At 31.4% G+C, this 25151-nt stretch overlaps 1 protein-coding gene across 1 annotated transcript; it reads left to right on the top strand.

Moving 5' to 3' along the window:
* Positions 1-15774: 15774 nt before the first annotated feature.
* LOC106779473 (probable LRR receptor-like serine/threonine-protein kinase At1g53430) lies at positions 15775-24944 on the top strand. The gene is made up of 24 exons (XM_014667584.2): positions 15775-16119; positions 18063-18246; positions 18587-18658; positions 18743-18814; positions 18988-19059; positions 19140-19211; positions 19375-19446; positions 19537-19608; positions 19706-19777; positions 19909-19980; positions 20065-20136; positions 21029-21100; positions 21250-21315; positions 21419-21478; positions 21566-21604; positions 21683-21729; positions 21937-22307; positions 22484-22679; positions 22772-22909; positions 23221-23333; positions 23457-23667; positions 23746-23983; positions 24076-24226; positions 24354-24944. Exons 1-24 carry the CDS (start codon positions 15999-16001, stop codon positions 24831-24833), a joined length of 3135 nt encoding a protein of 1044 aa, XP_014523070.1. The 5' UTR covers positions 15775-15998; the 3' UTR covers positions 24834-24944.
* Positions 24945-25151: the final 207 nt, after the last annotated feature.

Raw genomic sequence — 25151 nt, 5'->3', positions numbered from 1 at the left:
GGGTTCTTAAACCACTTGGGTTGTTTACTTTTTAAGAGAGGAGGGGCTCACGATCTTGGATTTTTTTTAAAAAAAAAAAACAGAGAAGTAAGTTGTGGGTGCAAGCAATCAAAAGAAGGCACGTGACAGAGGGGGTTGTGCATGCATATTTTTTTTAAATGGTGAGTTTTAAAAGAGAAAGAACGAGAATATGGTAACAAAAGAAGATAAAAAGTGATTTTTGAAATTCTATCAGTGGGGATTGTTGTGGATAGATTGAGGATATTTTTAGGGTTATATTATATGGAAGAGGGAGAAAAAGAATGAGAGAAAAGAAAGAAACCGTGAGAGAGTTTGGAGATCTTTCGCACCAACGACATCACGTTGGAAGTACAAAAAATGGTTTTGCTTGGGTTAGAAGTAAGGGGAGTTAATTTTTTTGGTAGTTGGTATAATCCTGATTGTTTTTGATAAATATGTTGTGAGGTTTTAGTTGCTTACTTTTGGAATCCATAAGTTTTGGATCACTGCATCCATTTGGGATTTTGAGTTGGTGTTTTTCATTTAATTCTTGGGGTTTAGATTTTTTTTGAAGGAAAAGATCTCTTTAACAATTTCTTTTTGACAATTTTTTGACAACGCATACATAGTAGTTTGTGATTGATCCGTTTCAAATATTTTTTTAGAATAAATTCAAACAGACCAATAAAATAGTGACACATGTCCTGTTATAAAAAATTGTTAAAAAAGAATTGTTAAAATATCATTGTCCTCTTTTGAAGGTATACATTTGGTTTCTTTTTTTGCAAATTCTTTGCGACCATTCCCGAAACCAGTGGTACGTGGATTTTTTAAGAGTTGTGGTGTATATGGTGGACTTTTGTTGAATGTAATGGCTTTTCTAGTTACATGAAAGTTGTGATATGAGATTTTCATTTTCAAAAAACTTTCAAAAGAAGAGACGCACACGAAATAAAAGAAATGGAAAAAGAAAAAAATAAAAAATATCAAGAAAATTGTTGTTTCTTTAACACCCTCTTTTGACACAGATCACGTGTCAAATTTGTATTGGATGTTTTCACTTCATTAATAAAACCCTTTTAAAAAAGCAGAGAAGGGTAATATTGGAATGATGCTTTTATGAAATTTTGATTTTCGCGGTTTCATTTTTCTTCTTCTTCACTTTCGGTCTTTCCATTTGTCTTCTTCACTTTCGTTCTTTCCATTCGTCTCTCCCATTTGGCTCTCTCTAATTTTCATTCGCTTCATTTTTGGAATCCCTTGGTCTCTCTCCATTTAGCTGATCGTCTCATTCAAACGTATCACTGTGTACCGGTAAGCTCTTTTTTGCGTTTCTCGTTTTGGTTGTCTTTGGCTTTGTGCCTCTGTTTTGAGTATTTGCTCTATATCGCATTGTGTGGCTTGTGGAAGCATACTTTATTTTTGTTTTATTTAATTATTTTTTGTGTTTTTTGAATCCTAATCCACCATTGATGTATTTGTATGAAATATTTGCAGTTGCAATGGCGTCCGAAAACCCAAAGGTCAGTAAAAGTTTTGTTATTATATAAAGTTGGTTTTTTTTTGTAAGTAACAATTTTTTATTTTTTAATGTTTTGTAGTGGCGGGTTCGAATCTCTCTTGGTTCATCAATCATTGTTACTATTAATGGGTTACTAAGAGATGTCCATGTTGAACGAATTTTGATGACACCATTTCGTTGGTGTTTGGAGCTTCGTAAGGCTGTGGAGATTAACTGTGAATTATTGAAGATTATGGTGTGGATTGATGTACGTGATTGGATCCTGAACGACGAGATCATAAGAATACTGGATGCGCTAGAGGTCTATGGATTGTTGTAGGATAGTTGTCCTGTGTACAAATGTAGTAAACATTGTAGTCAACATTGTAAGATACAATAATTTATATAAAGGCAATGTATTTTAATGTATATGTACATATTGTACAATGTGATAGTGGTATAAGATGATTGATTTCAACCTTGTTTATGTGATTTCAACCTTGTTTATGTGCACTGTACAAATGATTGTTGATTGATGATTGATGTCCAAGTTTGTTTATGTGCAATGTATAAAAGTGATGCCTTACCAATTTATGCCAAGTACTACAGTCTGTGCAGCAAAATACATTACTATAATCATTTACAAGGGTGTAGTAATCGATTACGCGAGTCTGGTTTTAGTTTTGCACATCCTGTTACACTGAAGGAATCACCAGCGGAAACCTGGGGGACCATTGGTGTTTTTCTGTGTTTTTGAGGCCAAGTTCACTTAACACAATAATCTCTCCATGGGAGGTCCCCACCACTATCTTGGGGGACCCAAAACATTCGATGCAGTCATTCCTCACTAAATAACATAAAATTACAACTAAAAGAACTGGACTTGGGTCAAAACACACTGATGTTCACCAGTGGTCCTCCACGTGTTCACCGGTGGCTCCTTCAGTTCAAAAGGATGTGCAAAATCCAATTCAGACACGCATAATTGTTTATAACCACTTGTAATTGATTACAATGCAACTTCTTACACCAGACTTGGTAAGACTTCACTTAACACAATAATCTCTACATGGGAGGTCCCCACCTCCATCTTGGGGGACCCAAAACATTAAGATGCAATCATTCCTCACTAAAGAACATAAAATTACAACTAAAAGAATTGGACTTGGGTCAAAACACATTGTTCTTCACCAGTGGTCCTCCACGTTTTCACTAGTGGCTCCTTCAGTTCAAAAGGATGTGCAGAATCCAATTCAGACACGCGTAATCGTTTACAGCCACTTGTGATCGATTACAATGCAACTTTTTGCACCAGACTTGACAGAACTTCACTTAACACAATAATCTCTCCATGGGAGGTCCCACCTCTATCTTGGGGGACCCAAAACATTAAGATGCAGTCATTCCTCACTAAAGAACATCAAATTACAACTAAAAGAACTGGTCTTGGGTCAAAACACATTGTTGTTCACCAGTGGTCCTCCACATTTTCACTGGTGACTCCTTCAGTTCAAAAGGATGTGCAGAATCCAATTCTGACACGCGTAATCGTTTACAACCACTTGTAATCGATTACAATGCAGCGTTTTGCACCAGACTTAGCAGAACTTCACTTAACACAATAATATCTCCATGGGAGGTCCCCACCTCTATCTTGGGGGACCCAAAACATTAAGGTGTAGTCATTCCTCACTCAAGAACATCAAATTACAACTAAAAGAACTGGTCTTGGGTTAAAACACATTGTTGTTCACCAGTGGTCCTCCACATTTTCACTAGTGGCTCCTTCAGTTCAAAAGGATGTGCAGAATCCAATTCAGACACGCGTAATCGTTTACAAACACTTGTAATCGATTACAATGCAACTTTTTGCACCAGACTTGACAGAACTTCACTTAACACAATAATCTCTCCATGGGAGGTCCCCACCTTTATAATGGGGGACCCAAAACATTAAGATGCAGTCATTTCTCACCAAAAAACATCAAATTACAACTAAAAGAACTGGTCTTGGGTCAAAACACATTGCTGCTCACCAGTGGTCCTCCACGTTTTCACTGGTGGCTCCTTTAGTTCAAAAGGATGTGCAGAATCCAATTTAGACACGCGTAATCGTTTACAACCACTTGTAATCGATTACAATGCAGCTTTTTGCACCAGACTTGACAGAACTTCACTTAACACAATAATCTCTCCATGGGAGGTCCCACCTCCATCTTGGGGGACCCAAAACATTAAGATGCAATCATTCCTCACTAAAGAACATCAAATTACAACTAAAAGAATTGGTATTGGGTCAAAACACACTATTGTTCACCAGTGGTCCTCTGCGTGTTCACTGGTGGCTCCTTCAGTTCAATAGGATGTGCAGAATCCAAATCAGACACGCGTAATCGTTTACAACCACTTGTAATCTATTACAATGCAACTTTTTGCACCAGACTTGGCAGAACTTCAGTTGTGGTCCCTTATGTTTTCATTGGTGCCTCATTATATTCAACAGGTTGTTACAAGTTGAAGTTACAACACAATAGTAAACGATTACAACATACAATTTAGCACCATCATCTTCACAAATTCAATCAAATTCATCATATCACAAACATTACTTCATTCTTGTCACACTAACATTGTCACTTCCAGAAAATGGATTCTTCAAAATTTAAAATGTACACCAAATCAAAATATAAATCACTTCAATAACATAAATACATGCAACCAAACATTCATCTACTATATATTGCAAGAAATAGGTTTAATTACAACATCAAGTTCTTGCCCTATTCAAAATACCATACAATAATCACTAATTTTTCTTTTTGGGTCCTACATTTCCTATGTATGGTGTCCTCAAGGCTTGGCTCTTATAACGCATTCTTCTTCCCATCCTCACATAGGTCTTCAATTGTGGTTCGGTGTTGCACATTCCATCTGGTGTGTTCTTCGACATTCCACCATGTTTGGTCTGAGAAAACCCACCCGGTTCGTTCTTGGACATTCCACAAGGGGAAAGAAATGCACTGTCACTGAATGGTTGTGGACGTCCACCACTTTGGGATCCATCGTCTTGCCTTCTACCTCTTCTTCTTGTCTTCTCTTCCTCCAACTGTGCCTCCACGACATTGACATTCCTTCTAAGTGTTTGTCAAAGTGCAAACATACATCGTTGAAAAATAATGACGAACCGTCAACTGCTCAACCAAAACAAAACAAATGTAAACACAAAAGGAAATAAGAAAAAAACCCAAAAGGGGTCGAAGAACCCACAAAGAAATCAAATACCCAAACTAAAAACCCAATACCCTAACTACAACGTCAACGAAAACCCACAACAAAAGGGTCGAATAACGCATTTACCTTGCTCCAACGAAGTTGTCGTCCGGGACTTCCCATTTCCACCAAACCGCGACAACGGAGAACCAAAAACGTGAGAGAGAGCGTCCACAAAGGGGGAGAATGAAATGTGAAAAAGAGCAAAATCTGAGAGAGAACCTACAAAATGTGAGAAAGAGAACGAAATCTGAGAGAACCTAATGAAACAAGCCAATGGTATATTTGGAATGAAAATTTTTTAAATCCTCTACATTTTTTGGGCCAGTTTTTTTGAAAAAATAAAAATAAAAACCAACCAATGACACCTTGACACCTGTCAATTCAAAAGTGTGTCAAAATAACATAATCCTATCGTAAATGATAGAATCGAAATGACTAAAAAACCAAATATTTGCATGCGTGACATTAGGTATGGACAATGATGTAATTTTCCTATTATGTTATTTTCTTATAAGGAATAGCGTTTTAGTTATAGTAGATTAGCGTTCATAATAATAATTTATGTTGGATTTGGTAGAAAAGTCTTCATTCTATCTAGTTTCGAAAGAAAAGCATAATTATAAGACGACAATAAGATGTAAAGACGTGTAATATTGAAGGACACAGCATTAGAGAGAGACAATTTCACGTGTAAATGTGGAACCACATGTTCATCTTGAATTCAGGATGCCATCCATTAATTATAAAACCAATGATACAATTAAAAAAACACGTGCTTCTCTGGACTTTGTTTTTCTTTACTGATAAAAAAAACGAATAGAATAGCGGCATGAGTAACGTATTTTATGGAGATTATCTTTTTATTAAACTCATGTTATTATGAAAATGTGAAAACCATGGCCCTTAATTAGATCTTATCAAACCCATAATTATCAGAATCTACTAGTGTCCTCTTTGTATCTTCAATAACCACGACATGCATCTTGATCTTATTGTCTCATCAACTTATAAACATTTTGTTACTATTTACATCTATCATGCTTTTTTTTTATTTAAATATATTTTAATTTAGAAAAATTAGCGAGTTTCAATTTGCATTTTGCTTTTTATCTTTATAAATTTTAAATTGTTATTTTAGTAATTTATATATATATATATATATATATATATATATATATATATATATATATATATTAATTCCTTTGAATTTCTTTTTCTTATTTCTCCAAAAGGAGTTTTGTCATTAGTACTCATTTTAATATTTATTTTACGCCATTGATGATAGAGACTATTTCTTAATATTATAAAAGAACTTCTTTTCTCGTTACAATTCAAATGACATATGATAAGGTGAATGAGTAAATAATTGAATCTTTCATGAAATTAGAATTCAAGTGACATATGATAAGGTGAATGAGTAAATAATTGAATCTTTCATGAAATTAGAATTCAAGGGACACAAAAATAATGACTTGAAACATAATTATACAATATTTTATACAATTAAAAATATTTATAATTTTAGTTTAATTGCAAATAATTTGTTTTTGTTTTTTTTTTTAATTTTTAAGTTATTTATAGGCCCAATTTATTTGGGCTATCTTTTAAGATTTCTTAGGTTCTTTAAACATTTGTGCCTATATATAGGGGAATCAAATACATATGTAGACACTTTTGAATCATATTATATGTATTTGCATTCTTATAGAGGATTCTCTTAGTTCTTGGATTAGAACTATCATTCTTATCAAAGATTAACATCTTCATGGTGAATTTGCACTTGACTTATCAATCTACTAGATTGTGACATCCTCATCTCTATCTTATTCTGGAGTTTTCTCTGATATACTTTTTGTTGTGTCTCTTGAGGATTCAAATTTGAAAAGACTGTACTTTTCCTAAAGAGGATCATATCATAAGGTATCAAAACAAGGTTCTAGTTTGAATTATTTTTCTTAGATACCAAATATAATCTTGTATCAAGAGGAAAGTTTTGTTTTGAATATACTCTTTTATCTTATTTTATTGTCTTATTAAAAAAACAATATTTATCTAATTTCGTTGAGTTTTTAACTTTTCGTGTTCTTTGTTTAAATTGTGTTTTTTTTACATTTGATTCGAGGAAATTGTCTATTTTTGTGTTTTTCTATTAAGTGTAGTCTCAATTAGTCGTTTACCTTGACCTTGCATGAGTTTTGATGTTTGAAGGACAATATGTTTAGTTTTCTTTGTTTGTGTGTTAAATTGACAAATTAAGAAAAATAGTGGATCCAAGTAAAAAAGAAACAAATATATATTGAGAAAAAAAGGAAGATAAAGTAAGGATCCAAAAGTATTAAAAACTATTGTACAGCTCAACAGAAATTATTATGTTACATTATTGTTTATGATTGTTAATCTATTAAATTATATTCAGTCTTTTTTCTTAAAGTCTTTGTGTTATGTCATTTAACTCCTTTTGATAGTCCTACAAATTTCTAATTTTATTATTTTGTGTCTTTCAAAAATTTCTCAAACTTTTGTCTAGAGTTTTGTATTTTCTTTGACCTCTTGAGTCAAGATTGAGATCTTGTAATGTTTTACACATTGTTTGTTACTTTTTGCTTAAGCTATTGGGTTCTCTGTCAAGCACTAAAGGGAAATTGAGTGAAAAAAAAAAAAGACAAGAGAGTACTTTAAAAGAAAAAAAAAACCCATAAGTGTAATATATTAGTGAAATTTGAGTGAGACACTTAGAAAAGTGGTGAGGTCCTGAATATATTATTATTATTACTAAAATTTTCATCCAAGACATGGTTTCTCCCCAAAATAGTGATCCACCACCACCTAAGACTACATAATTATGGTTGCACGTGAGAAGTTTCTAACAAATGGCTCAAATGCAACAACACACTCAACCACACTTTGAAAGGCTCCAAAAGTCTAATGAAGATGTGAGTGTGAGATTGGAGAGACTAGAGAGAAGGAAAAGGAGACCAGATGATTCAGACTGTTATTGTCATAATGATGAAGAGAAGCATATTTATGCTAAGGAGAGGCCAAAGACGAGGGGAGTTTGAGAACCTCATGCTTGAGAGGGATAATGATGAAGAGAAGCATAACTTTAGACCAAGGCGAGGCCAAAGACGAGAAGATTTTGAGAACCACATTCCTAGAAGAGATAAGATGTGGATAAAGATTATTATCTATAAATTTAATGCTAATAACTCGAAAGTCTGCTTGACATGGGAAATGAAGCTTAATCAAATATTCAGCTCTAATAATTATGAGGATGATGATAAATTTTTTATGGCATCCTTGTAGTTGAAGGCTAAGTTATGAATTGGTGGAATCAAATTACCGTGGATATAACTAAAAGGAGAAGGTTGTCAATCTCAACATGGGAGCAATTAAAGGTAGCCATGAAGGAAAAATTTATACGTCCATATTATAAAAAGGAGATCTTCAACAAATTACAAAGACTTACACAAGAAAATAAGAGTGTTGAAGAATATGTCTAAGAGATAGAGGTTGAAACACGGGAAAACACTAGAAAAGGGGGGTGAATAGTGTTTTAAAACTTTTTTGCAAAACAATGTTTAATGACTTTTGTAGGAGTTAGATGATCTGGAATAGTTGTTAGACATTGGTGTGTTTAAAAGAGAGCGCGTTTAGGAAACGCTTATAAGACCAAGCAATAATACATGTATTTTTAGACTAGTTCGCTTACGTCCAATTGTCCCTTAAAATCTCTTAAAATGTTTCACTAATCTTTAACAAAGATTACACAAGTTTCACCATTCCTGGTTTACAATTAGTATCAACCACTCTTACTTTCAACACTAGTTAACTTACTAGATAATTTAACTCAACTAAGCTAAACACCAAGTGTTTAATTCACTTCTGAATTTACAAAACAGCCAAAAAGGTTTTTTTAAACAAGATACAAAATTGATAACTCTTAGAGAGGGAATAAGTTTTCAATACAAAGAAAATATAAAAGACCTATAAAGGTTTTCTCTTTAAACGAAAGTGTTAAACAATGTAGAGAAAGAGAGACATCATAACAACAAGCTTGTTTATATGCACATATTCTTTTCGTCTTCTCTTCATGCAATCATCTCTATATAGCCTTCTTCAAGAAAGATCCATTAGACTAAGAGTTGACTTCCATGTAGACTTCATAGCATTTTAGGTAGGTTGTCAAACTCAGATTTATGTTGCAGAGCTATTGTGCTTTATCAAAACTTTGAAAAAAGAGGCTTGTACAGTTCTGAAAACCTTGAAGCTTTAAGGAAACATTCTCAGAATGTCTTCCTATCTCTTAACGTCTTTATTGATCTTGTGTAGGAATTTGAGTAAATTCTTGTACTTTCATGATCTACACAAATAAAGAGAGCAAAACATATAAGTAAGGAAATACTTTTTCATACATGCAATAAAAGTTTTAAATTTTGGTAATCATTTAGGCATATTGGGTGTTTAAAACATTTTGGAACATGTCAGCTCGTTGATAGAAACATCATTTAGGAAACAAAGTGTTTAATATATGATCTTTAGACAATATAAAACATTAAACACTTATTTTAAAACTGTTTGTAAGTTTTATCACATTGTTTATCAAGGTTTTCCTTGATGATTCTTTTCTTTAACTGCTTATATGTTCAACATTGTTTAGATATAAAAATTTAAGCTTCAATGTTTGCTAATTGTAGACTTAGACATTTCCTTTTATTAGACGTAGTTTGTTAAGCATTGTCTATTAGATGATATATGCTAGAAAATGTTTTTTTTTTTCAAAACGTTATTTAATATACGATTTATGTTGAAAATGCTAATTTCGTTCAACATTGTTTGTTAGCTTCAAAACAGGAAATACTAAACGACCTCGTTTCTTTAGACGGTTTTGTCTCAATAGAGGTCACCTTGATGAAATTTGATGTGGTAGAAACACCTATGGCTACAATAGTTAGATTCTTGAAAGGATTAAAAGGGAGATTCAAGATGTGGTGGAAATTCACCATTATGGACCTAATTTGGGCTCTAATATCGTTTAAAAGCCAAATTATAAAAGTTAAACCCGTATGGTTTCCTCCGTTACAAAAAAAATAATTTATCGACTATCTGAATCCATCAGTGATATGTTTGTTGATATAAATTATTGATAGATAGAAAAATACATCATAACTACTTATGGTAAAAAGTCTATTAGTGATAATTACTTACAATCAAAATATATCGGTAATTATTTGTTGATAAATATTTGTCAATAATTAACAACAAAAAATTTTTCGTTAGTAAATACAATGATTTGGTCTTTCTCCTCTTCATCCTCCTCGTTTTCTTCCTCTTTATCCTTTTCTTCTTCTTCTTCTTCCTTTTTTTCCTCCATCATTGTCGCATTTGTCATCGCCATGTCAGCTACCTTCTACGTTTGGCTTCTCCTCATCCTCCTCCTACTTTCCTTTTTATCATCTCCATTATTGAAACTGTTATCACCTTCTTATCCCCCTCCTCCTCCTCTTCCTCCTTCACCTCCTTCTTCCCTTTTTCTTTTTTCATTTTACTTATCCATTATCATTTAATTTATAATAAATTTATCATAAAATTTAGCAAAAAAAAAATGTCCATTTTACTAATGATTTTATCAAGAAATTACAAATGAATTTTAAGAAATACAATTACCGACACATTTTCAAAAATTCAATTATCCACATATTTTTAAAAAATTCAATTAGCAATGACTTTACTAAAACAATTACTAACTGATTTTATCACTACATGGTCAAAGCATAAAGTGGAAACTTTGACGTCCATTTTACCAACAGAAATTTTCGTTAATAATAAAAGTGTAAAATTATTAATGGATTTTACCGACAGATCTATTAGTTACGAAGACTTTCATCAATAATTAAAATCCTAAAATTCATTAATAAAATCCATTAATAAAATTCATTAACAAAATTAAAGAAATTATGACTGATGAACCCAATTTATTATTAATAAAAAAATAAAATGAAAACTTAAATTAAAGCAAATAGAAAGTGTAATCAATTTATAATAAAATCATAGATGTGTATATAAAATATGTTCTATTAATAAAGAAAGACTCAAAAGGATTATATAGGGCTCTTAACACCTTAACACAACCAATCAAACAATATAAAAAGAAATTAACACTGATTATCATGACAAAAAGTTGGCTAAACCAAGATTAAGAATGACACAAGTGCATTTCCAAGGCCTATTCAAAAAAAGACCAATTGAGAATAATATAATAAACAACTACTCCCCACGTATTTACCTTGATGATAGTATTTATCTTATAATTGTATTAATTGTTATTCGCATACACTGACTTAAGCATCAAAATATCGTTGCAATTACCTCCACTTATAAAATCGAGATTGAGACCCTCAAATGATCATGAAAAAAAAACTTATATATATAGAGAGATTAATTAACAAAAAATACATGGTCTTATAATATTATTTTGACGCTCACGAATAAACCTCTCGTCGCACATAAAGTTAGTAAACACTTGATTTCTCCACTAAAATAATATAATGGTAATATATTATGTCAAAAGGATTATATAGGGCTCTTAACACCTTAATACAACCAATCAAACAATATAAAAAGAAACTAACGTTGCTTATCATGACAAAAAGTTGGCTAAACCAAGATTAAGAATGACACGAGTGCATTTCCAAGGCCCATTCAAAAAAAGACCAATTGAGGATAATATAATAAACAACTACTCCCCACGTATTTACCTTGATAATAGTATTTATCTTATAATTGTATTAATTGTTATTCACATACACTAACTTGAGCATCAAAATATCGTTGCAATTATCTCTACTTATAAAATCGAGATTGAGACTCTCAAATGATCATGAAAAAAAAAAACTTATAGATATAGAGATTAATTAAAAAAAAATACATGGTCTTATAATATTATTTTGACACTAGATAAATCTCTCGTCGCACATAAAGTTAGTAAAAACTTGATTTCTCCACTAAAATAATATAATGGTAACCAAGGTATCAAATCCAAAAAATTGAGGAACTTTAAGAGAAACAACATTTGTAAGTCAAACTTTAATGGAAAAACAAAAATAACAGTTAAAACTATTCTAAAATGATCATAATATGGAAGTGAGACAATGAATGAAACTAGTCCTAAGTGAATATGCAAAATTAGAATCTAAAAGTGAAAAAGTTATGGTTCAACATGCTAAAATGAATATAAATGCTTATAAATGAAATACGAATGTCTAAAAAGTATGAATGAATGTTATGCAACTTATTTTAGGCTTTAAAACGAATTAAAATAATGCAGTATTGTTAAAATGGAAATTGTTTGTTATAATACCTACAAGAAAACTTAGAAAACAACATGAATATTCTTTTAGTTTGTAGACACTCATGACTAACCTACCAAGTATTATTTCAAATTGTAGCCACTACTACATAACTTATCAAGTATTCTTTAAATACTTAGCCATTTTTGGTTAAAACGCTTAATACTGTTTTGGGACGTAGTTATTCCTGACTAACCTAATAAGTATTATTTAACAAAAAACCAAAGATATGATAAAAAAAAAAAGATCATAAAGGGTCACCACTAGAGAGGGTAGTGTCTTTCAACGTGTACAATTTTTAAACTTTCTTTACTAGTTTGCTAGTGAATACAACATTATTCTTACAAAGCTTTTAGGACAAAAAAAAAATTAATAGTATTTTGGCACTTTGCTTATCAAGCTCGTTGTTTCTCTTCTTTAGGGATAACTTTATATGGACATTGAAGAGAAGAATCGTTCCAAATCCTTTTATGGCTATTGAGCAGCTTCAGCTTTTGTAAAGAAAAAAGTTTTTTAACAACTTTTTTTTACAACATTTTTACAATGTAACGGTTTGTGATTAGTCTGTTTTATATATTTTTTTTGAAAAATAAATTCTAAGAGATTAATAAAGTAGTAACATGTGTCCTATTATTAAAAAAGTTATTAAAAAAATGTTAATATATCATAATCCTTATGTAAAGGTCTTTCTTATGTTTGAATAATTTGAACATAGAAAGTATGTTAAATGGACTTCATGCTTGTATTAAATGCCCTTATCTTGAAGCAATATCTCGAAAGCTAGTAGAACTTATCACACTTGGATAAAAGAGTCTTCATTCAAAATTGTGTAAAACATTGAAGCATACAAGACAAATAGTCTTTTCCAATTTAACAAAAGAGGTAGGGGATTCTTAGAGCACAACATCTTTAACTCATTTTCCAACATATTGTTTATCTGACATGTTTTATGCATCTTCTTGGCAAACGAAGGAGGCAAACATTTTTGTAGGATAATTTAAGCATAGAGATATTTTCATGAAGTACAACATTAACTAAAGACTATTAGTGTATCATCTCATGACAACACTATTTGTTAGACGTAGAAAGAGATTACACAATGTTATATCATTTGACAAGTGAAACACATACATCTTACATATTTTATATTTTGTTGTTTGATAACACCTAATTAAAATGTGAGTGGTTGGATTTTTCTTTTCACTAACAAATATCAAGTTTTTAATTCCAAAACGCTTTTCAATGAAATTTTTAGATCTAAATTGGATATTAATTAGTCTTTGATATTTTTTTTAAAAAAACAAACAAAAAGTTACATCTACTTTTTTTTAAATATATATATATAACGCAATTCAACTCCTTTTTCATATTAATTTTGAAAAATGAGACCTAAATAAATATATATGATAAAATCATGCAACCATAAAGCATGAAGAAAGAATAAAATAAAAAATAAAAGAAAAATATATTTAAATCAAAACAACAAGTTATGATTCATTACATTCAATCACAAAGAGTGGAAATAGACTACTCTAAGACATTCGGAGTAGAAAATAAGAAAAAAAAAAGTTATAGAAGTCTTTTGGATGCATCTCACATTCCTAACATCATGTACCAATACACTAGCAAAAAGTTGTGAACCCATTCGACAAAATTGATGCCTTCGTATGAAAATGATATGATAAATTTGGAGATTTCAAAATGTAGAGAAAGAGTAAGTTGTATGCTATAAAAAATAGGGTTAATTGATATTTTAATCTTTTAAGAGATTAATAGACTTTTGTTATATTTAATTTTATTTATCTTATATTTAAACAATGACATTAATTTTATGTATGAGTTTCAACCGAATTCATTGGATTCAAAACTTGAAAATCGGAACTTAATGGTCAAAAGCCTCAAAGTCTAAATTGTTGAACTCTAAGTTCTATGGAAGAAGCCCACTTTGTTAGAAAATAAGCATCAACAATATAGTATTCATCATGAATAAAGAAAAATATTGATTATTATATATATTTTTATTATGAATAAATAAAATAAGAGATAAATATGCTGGTTTAAGAAAACAAAATCTATTTATTTTTAGTTCAATTTTAAATTCTTCTTTCCTCTCTTATTTTGGTTTTCTTTTAATAACAATGGTAATAATAATGTTTGAAACATTTGATTATAGCCAATTTTCATGTATATAATTTTTTTTTATTAAATTGTGAAAATGTTGACTTCGGGTTTTTAATTATTTTGGAAATTGCAGGCTACCAAATAATAATGGTAATAACATGTTTTTAAGAAGGAAAATATAATGAATATGTTATTCATTAATAACTATCAAAAAGCTTATTTGAAAGTGATGACTCATCAATACACTTTCATTAATTTGAAAAACCTAATTAATTATTATTATCACTACTAAAAAGATGTTCAATATTTTTGTATTTTTTAAATATTAAAAATTAAACCATTATTAAATATTACTATTAAATTGGTTAAAATAGTTTTAAAAATATTATAAAAATAAAAGTTAATGAAACAGGAAAGATAATGTCTATCAATAGAATTTGCAACTACACTTAAATATACTTTTATAAAAATAAATTACATATATTAAAAATATCTTATTATATATTATTACAGATTATTTATGTAGTTAATTGAATTCAAATTAATTTTAAAGATTATTATATATTATTACAGATTATTTAGAGTAATATTATTAATTTTTTAAAATACTTATTGTAACCGAGTTTGAACTAGTTAATAGAATAAACAACCTTGTTAACTATAATTTTTTTGTGTATTTATTACAAAATTGATTTTTTGTACTTTTCTCATTAATTTCACATGTAACTATTGAAAGGAATCATAAATGAAAACTAAAAATATTTAAGTTCCGATTAATTTTTGTGTAGTGCATAATTAAATATAAGTAGTTATGTTAACATAAATTTTAAAACAGACAAAGTCCAAGACAGTTTGATAAATCCCGGAGTAGACAACAAAAATAATAGGTTCACCCAATTAATTAATCATATTTCATAAATAATAATTAATTGTTCCATTTAATTTTTTTTCACTTGTCTATACCTATATATACATATCTTTTAATTGATTCTAATTTTTTTAATAAATCATTTTAAATTAAAATAACTATTTTATTAATTTTACTTTTAAGTAATTATTTTTTAAATTTAATCATTTTTTCGATTTAAATATTTTCTTAAATTTTATTTTATTTTAAATTATAAAACTATTTACAAAATAAATACAATTATAAAATTATTTTAATTTTATAATTATAATAATTTTTTATTATCATAAAAAAAATAACATACATACACATATTTTCACTAGTAAGTTAAAAGCAATTGATTATCTCAATTTAATTTTACAATGGCAGAGTAAATAGAGTTTGTTTATTATACAATCATAATGTAAAAAATTACGTCGAAAAAATTAAAATTAATTCTTAAAATGATTTCAAAATAGTTGTAATTAAAAGTCAAATTTTATACGCACAACTGTCTATGTAACGAATTCAAATAAATTCCTGGTGAATAAATTGAAAAAAAAAATGTCAAAACTGTAACTGCAAAATTCCATTTATTTTAGAAAAAAAAAAGTATTTTTTCTTTGTTTTTCAATGTGATACTTTTATTTATTCTTCACTTAGCTTTCTGAGTGTATTATTAATGTTGAAGGAAAAAATATCCCTTCAAAATTTTCTCCCTCCAACAAAACCATCGTACCAATACTTCTTCTTCTTTCTCTTTTCTTCTTCTTGTTGTTGTCGTTTTTCCTTTATTCTCTGAAACTCTCTTTCAAAACAGAAACAACAGATTAAGGTAGTGGTCCTGATCCTGGTACAAGACACGACCAAGATGCGGTTTGTGATGTCTTCAAGCTCCAAACATGTCTCCATCTTCTTCACTTTTTGCTTTCTGGCTTTGGATCACTTCCAACACTCTGGATCTAATGCTCAACTCATACCAAAAGATGAAGGTGCTTACTTAATTTCCATTTTCCTATGCTTTTTTATCTTTTGGGAATTGTAACTTCCAAAATTAAAGACAAACTGTCTTTTACTTCAACACCATCTTCACAAAGTTGAGATCTTTCTCACATCTAGTGCAAACCCAACATTCAGAATTTAGTTCATCAACTTGCATTGCTTTTTCTCTCACCAGATCCATAGAGATATCACCTTTTTATTTTCTTTTCTCTTTCTTTTTCTCTTTCATTAACATTTAAGTAGTTTTTGTAAGGAAGTTCAGCGTCTAACTTGCTTAATCACTGCCTTGGCCTTTTCTGTAATCTCTGAAGTCATTGAATAATCACTGCCTTGGCCTTTTAATTTTCTGGGATTGTTTGGTTCTGATGGATTGGAAGGAAAGAAAATGGGAATAGGTTGAAATTTTAGAAATTTAAATTCAAATTGAAAGAGAAAACAAAAGGAAAGAATATTTTGTTTTTCTTTTGTCCTTCAAAAATTTCCATTTATTTGTTCAATTAAATAAAAGAAATATATCCTCACTCAGGTTTCTTTTCTGTTTATGTTACTTCCATCATTGAAGGAAAGAGCTTGTATCTTCTATCATCATTGAAACAAAGGGATTTGTATGATTTATTTTCTTTCTTGTTTATGACATTATCAAATTTTGGAGTGTTTTGAAGATCCAATGAAATCACAACAATTGCTCTTCACTGCTCCATGTGATATCCTCTGTAAACGACAATGGGGCCATATTTTTTGTTATATTATTGGGGACCCACTTTTTGAAAATTGCATTTTTATTTGACTGGTCTCGTAATAAGAGTTCTGAATGAATATTTTCTGCCACGTGTATTCTAGTTTTATTCTTTAATCACTTTCACAACATTGATTAGCATTATAATATCCGTAATTGTAGCTATCTCAAGCCATGAATCATGAAGTTGAGACAGCTATGGAGTAAGTTAAAAGGTTGAAAATTGTCAAATAAATGAGGGTAGATTGGTAATAAAAGGGGCATGTGATTACAGTGGAAGTGACAGACTGTGTGTCAGATTGTGTTCATCCTTTTTTAGATGTTTGCCCTTTTGGTGTAAGCACTAGTTTATCCAATAAATAGTTTTGATCTTTATTTTTAGCATCTTTTTGGTTTCATGGGTGAACCTGTGTAAATGCATCATCAATAGAGAAAAATCAATAAAATTTGAAGAAAGTTATATTTTCATACTGTAAATATAATATATATGATGAAAAGGTCACATCAGTTACCCTTTAAAGCATTTCACACTGTGATGAGGATTATTCTCATGAATTTTCTTTTTTTCTTTCTTCTGTCACCAGCTGCATTAGTAGCCACCTTTTTTTCGCAATTCTGTTCATTTTTCACATGCAAAAGGAGAAAAAAAAAGCACTACTATTTTGGTTTAAAAGTCAAGGGACAAAAAGGAAAGTTCAAATTAATTGTGATGAAAGGATTTTGCTAGATGAGTCTAATTACGTGTCAACATACTCTAATAGCACTTTATTCCTTATGATAAACACGACATGAATTAATGTGTAGAATAATGTCATGTTTTGTGTTCCTTAAACCATACAATTTCATCAACTTAGGTTTGATTATCATTATTCAATAATCATTTTTCTCGTTTTATTGACTATTGCTAGTATAATCATAATACTAATGAGAAGGGTTGACCATATGAAATTTGGAAACGGATTATCTTTGCATGCATGCAAAGTTCAACTTCTTATATTTATTGGCCACCTTATTTGACTCAGTCAAATTATTCACGAAAAGATAGCATCGTGCTCAAATTGTTGAAGCCATTGACTATGAGAGTTGAAAGTGTGACCAATACATGTTTGCTAATTAAAGTTTTTCTGACTTTATTTCAGAATTTTACCAACCTAAAATGAGTTTTTCTTTTTTTTTTTTTGCTTTGTATACTTGCAGTTAAAATACTACAAACAATATCAGACAAGGTAAAGAACTTGAATTGGAGAGTTACACAAAGTTCCTGCCAAGGGGGTAGAGGGTTTGATAACAGGAAGATTTCAAGGGATGAGGATCAAATCATAAGGAATGTAACATGCAATTGTTTTTTCAACAATGGCACTGTTTGCCACGTGACATCCGTGTATGGCTTTTTTTCTCAGACCTCTTCCTATTACTATTTTATAATACAGTTTAACTATGTGCAATTTATGACAGCTATTTACATCAGTAGACAGCAGTGTGAGTTTGAGAGAACTAAATAAAGGATTTGACTAATTGTGCTGTATTTTAAAAAGCAATGCACGAAATTAGTCCTTGGAATTACAGATATTGATCATTTGAAATGATATCATTTTAGTCCTCCCATTAGAGACTAATTTAGTGACCTAGATCACCTTTGGTTACTTTACATTCAATCTTGTTTATTAAAGTAAAAAGAAAATTCATTTGAGAATTCTATTTGAACACATTGGTTATGACAGTGCACTCAAGGGTATCAATTTATCTGGACCTTTACCCGATGAATTTGGAAATCTAACTCGACTGAAAATACTGTAAGTGGTTTTAAATTCTTTATCCCTCTTACTTTTCTAGTTGTATGTGTTAGAACCTATTGAATATCAGTGAAACTCTTACAGTGATCTCACTCGGAATTATTTCAATGGCTCGATTCCAAAAAGCCTTGGACGCCTCTCATCAGTTGAAATTCTGTAAGTCATCATTATCTGTGTTTTTTTGTCTTGTATGCGGATAAATAGTGCACAAAACTTTTACATATATTCTAATTAAACTATTTTCTTTTTTTTGTTTAAAACTGGTTTGTATGATTTTCCATGTTCACATAAATTCAATTACTCAATGTACATTTGTTACCATGATTCAGGTCACTTCTGGGAAATCGCTTTACTGGTTCAATTCCTTCAGAAATTAGTGAAATGACTAGTCTGCAAGAACTGTAAGCGTTTGGGAAAAACATGATGTCATAGTGATTAACATTGGAAACGGAATAAATAAATTTGTAATGAATATATACAGGAACTTGGAAGATAATCAACTTGAAGGACATCTTCCCCCGAGCCTTGGAAAAATGAGCAACTTACAGAAATTGTGAGATTGTTTGTTTTATTTCAGTAATTTTCATTTCATGTACATAATCAAATTCAATCACTAGTTTGTCTTCATTGATGCGTAAATATTTACAATTTCTACAGTTTTTCCCCACAGCCTAACTCCTTTTTCTATTTTTGATTTCCTATATATGAACATGCAGACTTCTCTCTGCAAATAATTTCACAGGGACAATACCAGAAGCATATGGAAAACTCAAGAATCTCACTCAGTTGTGAGTAATACGATATGATGTCATAAAATTTGTCCCTATGTTTTTACTTTGTCTTTGTTAAATTATGAAACCACCCCATATTTTCTGCAGTAGGATAGATGGGAGCACTTTGTCCGGGAAGATACCCAGTTTTATAGGGAACTGGACTAAACTTGATAGATTGTGAGTCTAACTTTTAGCTTATTCTGACCTTTTCTCTCTTGAAGAACCAAATAATACTATATTGGCATTGTATTACTGAGAAAACTTTGTTTTAAAGGGATTTGCAGGGCACATCCTTGGAAGGTCCAATTCCTTCTGTCATATCTGAATTGATCTATTTGACAGAATTGTTAGTACTTTCTTTCCCCTTTTTAGAATATATCCAAATTGTTACATTTTGTCTGCATTTTAAATGGCTATGGAAGGCAATCTCCAATAGAGAAACATTTTCTTTTCATTGATGAAACATTTATATATCAGGAGAATATCTGATTTGAAGGGACCAACCATGACATTTCCTAATCTGACGAATTTGAATCTATTGCAAAGACTGTGAGTTGAAAACATCATTGCTCTTACGTGAAGAGATATATAATTCATTCAGGCTTTTAATGTTTGGTTTTTTCTGTTACTCAGAGAATTGAGAAATTGCTTAATCACTGGTCAAATTCCTAGTTACATTGGAGAAAAGCAAAGTTTAAAAACTCTGTAAGTTGCATCTAGAGTATGTTACTGGCTATAGTTGTACCTATCACTGTATATGCTTTAAGCCTCTTTGTATAGACCCGTTTACCAATCTCATTAGTGTCAATTAAATTTTAGTTTATAAAAACACACCTATATATATACACACACACACACAGAGGGAGAGAGAGACAAGGGTCTGCTTGATATGTTTTTGCCTGGTCCTCAGTGAGATGGTAGTATAAGAAGAAAGTTCAGGTTGCAATCATAATGAATAATGAGAGAAGTTAAATCACCATTATACACCAATAAGGATCTAGAAGTCACTCTGTGATACTATGATCCTTTTATTATCTTCAATTCTATTGTCTGACGTTTTGAACAATTACACATATTTGTACGTAGCATCTTTTCTCCCCGCTTTTCTTTTCTATCCCTAATTGCTCTAAAGGGTCTATTCTTCTTTGATTAAGCTTGTGATCATTGAATTACTTCATTATCAAGACCAATAAATAATTTGAATCCAATTAATTGTGATTAGCACTTCTTGGCTTCTTTGGTAATCATTGCTAAATATATTTCGAAGACTTACTTTTAGACACTCTTTAGCTGTTTGTGTAGTAGTTTGAAAAGCTATTTTTTTCAAACTATTGAACCAAATTCTTTAGAAATGGGAACATGTCCTTTAAGGTGACTGTGATTTGTTGATTAGTTCAGCCATTATAATGATAGTATAAATTTTATTATGCATCATCTGTGCAAATTATTATGTTCCAATTTCGAAAGGCCTGAAAAAAGAGAAAAATTAAAAATTATTGCAATCTTGAAATTTCCTCTCATATTCTGCAGCTACAGTTTGGCTGTGGCATGTGCCATTGCTTCATGTTAGTAATTTTCTCTTTTTTCTTTTTTTCAGAGATCTGAGCTCCAACATGCTGACTGGTCCAATCCCAGATTCATTTCAGGACCTGGAAAAAATAAATTACTTGTAAGAGCATATTTTCCTCTTCCGACAAGAAGATTAACTGAAAGGATGTGTGGATGTTCCTACAAATAATTTGGTCTCAAGAATTTTTTTTCTTTTTCTCGATTGAATTTTCTCTGATATAATGAAGCATGTGTTCATGATGGGTGCAGGTTCCTGACTAACAATTCTCTAAGTGGACGAATTCCTGATTGGATACAAACCTTCAAACAGAAGATGTAAGCATGTTTTCTTGAATTTTTACCACCCTCTTAGTTTCATACTTTAGAATTAGAATTCTCTGAATAATGAAATTTAATCTCGCTTTATGTTCTCTTGCAGTGATTTATCATTGAACAATTTTAGTGAGAGTTTTTCACATTTTTGCCAGGTCTTGGATGTGTAAGCTTCTTATTGTCTAAAAATTATTTAAAGCATTTCTTCACTTATGTCAATTCTAAGCATGGTATTGTTATTATTACTGAGCAGGAACTTAGCTTCCAGCCTCTCTCCCTCAGCAAACACTTCGTATGTTCTTTCTTGTGATCTTGTTTTAATTCAATATCCTCTTTGAATCATCTGTTGAACTAAATATACATCTTGCAGATCGTCTTGTTTAAAGAGAGGCCAACCTTGTCCTGGGAAACCCCGGTGTAAGTGTCTAGACTTGGAAAGTGATCATGATTTTATAAACTACAATGGTTTTGTTCTGTCGATGAAATTATGATAGTTCCATTTTGAAATCCGAACTAAAATGCATTAGAGATCAAGTTTTGTTTTGTTTGTTTTTTATCCCTGCTTTTTCATTAAGCTTAGTCATTTTTCTTAATGAACTATTCACTTTCGCTGTGTTTCTGCAGTTCATTCACTGTTCATAAACTGTGGAGGACCTGAAATAGAATTTGAGGGCAATGAATATGAAGCCGACCTCAATCTACGAGGCATATCAAACTATGTTGTTAGTGATGATGGCAAATGGGCATATAGCAGCACTGGAGTATATCTAGGAAGGGATAAGGCTGATTATGTTGCAAACAATCAGTTTCATCTGAAAATTAATGGCTCTGAATACTACCATACAGCCCGCATGGCCCCACTATATCTTCATTATTATGGTCTTTGTATGCTGAATGGAAATTATAAAGTGAAACTTCATTTTGCTGAGATAACATTCTCTGATGACAATGCATTTACCAGCCTTGGAAAGCGTGTATTTGATGTTTCAATCCAAGTGAGTAATGAAGCAAACAATTTGTTTCATATATTATGTTAGGACTTAAGTGAGTCTCAAGACACATCAAGTGGCTTATCCTAGTGACTCTTTGCATGTTAGACTCGTTTTCTATCTGGTTTTCCAATTAAGCAAGAGTTCTGAAGGTAGATATTTTCATCACTGTACATTGACAGGGTTTTAAATATTTGAAAGATTTTAACATTGTGGAAGAAGCTGGTGGAGTTGGTAAGGGAATCACTAAGGAGTTTAATGTGAATGTTACCCACAACACCTTGGAAATCCACTTATCCTGGGCAGGGAAAGGAACTAATGCTATTCCTGAAAGAGGTATATATGGACCTCTTATATCTGCTATCACTGTGACCCCAAGTAAGTAGCTTTGATAACAATGGTTTGATCTCTATGAAATCAAGAAAGACCTTGTCTTTTCATTTCAAGTAAACATTTCCACTTTCATGTAGACTTTAAAGTTCCTTCACATGGGCTGTCCACTGGAGCAATTGCTGGAATTGTGGTTGGGATATGTGTGTTCATCATATTGATACTCCTTGCACTTTGGAAGATGGGTTTTCTATGTGGGAAAGATGAAACAGACCAAGGTAAGTTTATATTCCAAAGGAAGTTGGTGCCCTTATGACTTGGTTTTTGGTCATACTAGGTTCAGATTGGTTTGAAGTCAATCATGACGAATATGCATTTGTTATAGTCTTATAATATTGTAATAGACATACCTCTGTAGATATTAATATCAGACTATATTACAACAAAAACTTTTACTGCAAAGATCTGAATTATGGTGATTTTAAGTTATAAACAAAATGCACACTTGGGTTCTCATGAAAACAGTTCTGTAATTTCTCTCTTTTTACTTGATACTTTTCATTGAGTAGCTACATCTACCTTGTTGCAGAACTTGTAGGTTTGAAGACAGGTTATTTCAGTTTAAGACAGATTAAAGCTGCTACTGATAACTTTGATCCTGCAAATAAGATAGGTGAAGGAGGCTTTGGACCAGTATACAAGGTAACTTTGGATAGATTACAATCATCTCAAGCTGTATGAAGTTTTGAAAACATTGGGGTTGACTCTTGTATCCCCAATATTTTACAAATAAAGACATGTACTGATGAAATTGTTTATTCACAGGGTGTGTTGTCAGACGGTGCTGTGATTGCTGTTAAGCAGCTTTCCTCTAAATCAAAGCAAGGGAATCGCGAATTCATCAATGAAATAGGCATGATATCTGCTTTGCAGCATCCAAATCTTGTGAAACTTTATGGCTGTTGCATTGAAGGAAACCAGTTGCTTCTAGTATATGAATACATGGAGAACAATAGTCTTGCTCGTGCACTTTTTGGTAAATGCTACATGAACATCTTTGGTTGTGTATGCCGCTACCAAGTTAAATCCAACTGAAAAAGCTTTTCTCTTTTAGGTAAAGAGCATGAGAGGATGCAATTGGACTGGCCCAGAAGAATGAAGATTTGTGTGGGGATTGCAAAGGGATTAGCTTATCTCCATGAGGAGTCAAGGTTGAAAATAGTACACAGGGATATTAAAGCAACCAATGTCTTACTTGATAAGCATCTGAATGCCAAGATCTCTGACTTTGGTTTAGCCAAACTTGATGAAGAAGAGAATACCCATATCAGTACAAGAATAGCTGGGACAATGTCAGTATTATGTCAAACCATTGTAGACTTTGTTCCTCATGTCATTGTTTTTTGAAATAACTGACACAAGGGTACTAAATGTTTCTTACCAGTGGTTACATGGCTCCAGAGTATGCTATGCGGGGTTATTTGACTGACAAAGCAGATGTCTATAGCTTTGGTATTGTAGCATTAGAGATTGTTAGTGGAAAGAGCAACACAAATTACAGGCCAAAGGAGGAGTTTGTGTATCTTTTGGATTGGGTAAGTTACACTTTAAATGTAGACATTATTAATGTTTCTCTTTTCTGGTATTGTGGTTTACTTTCTTGATTCATAGTTTATAATTTGGTTGAAGTTTTGTGATACTATTTGTTGCATTTCATTGAAGGCCTATGTTCTCCAAGAGCAAGGAAATCTTCTGGATTTGGTGGATCCAAGTCTTGGTTCAAAGTACTCCTCCGAAGAGGCCATGAGAATGCTACAGTTAGCACTCTTGTGTACCAATCCTTCTCCCACTCTTAGACCACCTATGTCATCGGTAGTGAGCATGCTTGAGGGAAAAACTCCAATTCAAGCACCACCAATAATCAAAGGCAGTGACAATGCACAAGATGCAAGGTTTAAAGCCCTTGAGTTCTTATCACAAGACAGCCAAACTCATGTTTCTTCTGCTTTCTCACAAGATAGTATAGAGCAAAGAAGCAAGTCAATGGGGGGACCATGGGTTGATTCCACCATATCTGTAGCAAGTAGAACCGATCATTCTTCTGATAAACTTATCACAAGTCCAAATGACGAGTGCTTCGAAGTTGGGGCAGTCAACTCACCAAATTCAAATTCTTTTGTAAAGGATATGAACAAAAACTAGTTAGGCTGATAACATACATACAAAACTATGGTGAAGTCAAACATCCGGTTTCAAAGTGTATAGAAAATTTTTCTTTGTTCCTTACTAAAGGTTTTTCCTACCTTTGTCTAATCGATATGGCATTCAATTTCAATTAAAATTTCAAAGCTCATACTGAGTGATTTCTTGGGCTTGAAATGCCTCCATTTGATAGCAAGAAAGGTTGAATATCGTGTAACGCAATCAAATGTAGTTTTAGGTAGATATTATTGTTGAGTAGACATCGATGACCCTGAAGGCTTAGAGATATATATGATCACAGACGTAAAGTGTGACACA

The sequence above is a fragment of the Vigna radiata genome, unplaced genomic scaffold, assembly GCF_000741045.1.
Source record: "Vigna radiata var. radiata cultivar VC1973A unplaced genomic scaffold, Vradiata_ver6 scaffold_283, whole genome shotgun sequence".
NCBI lineage: Eukaryota > Viridiplantae > Streptophyta > Magnoliopsida > Fabales > Fabaceae > Vigna > Vigna radiata.
Note: the sequence above shows the minus strand (reverse complement) of the source record. Positions and strands in the feature narration are given on the sequence as shown.

Bases quoted from the DNA above. Each gene is read 5' to 3' on its own strand.
- LOC106779473 (XM_014667584.2), top strand. From the start codon at position 15,999: ATGCGGTTTGTGATGTCTTCAAGCTCCAAACATGTCTCCATCTTCTTC. The intron at 18,815-18,987 runs GTAAGTCATCAT...ACCATGATTCAG, and splicing joins CTCTCATCAGTTGAAATTCT to GTCACTTCTGGGAAATCGCT. The intron at 19,060-19,139 runs GTAAGCGTTTGG...GAATATATACAG, and splicing joins ATGACTAGTCTGCAAGAACT to GAACTTGGAAGATAATCAAC.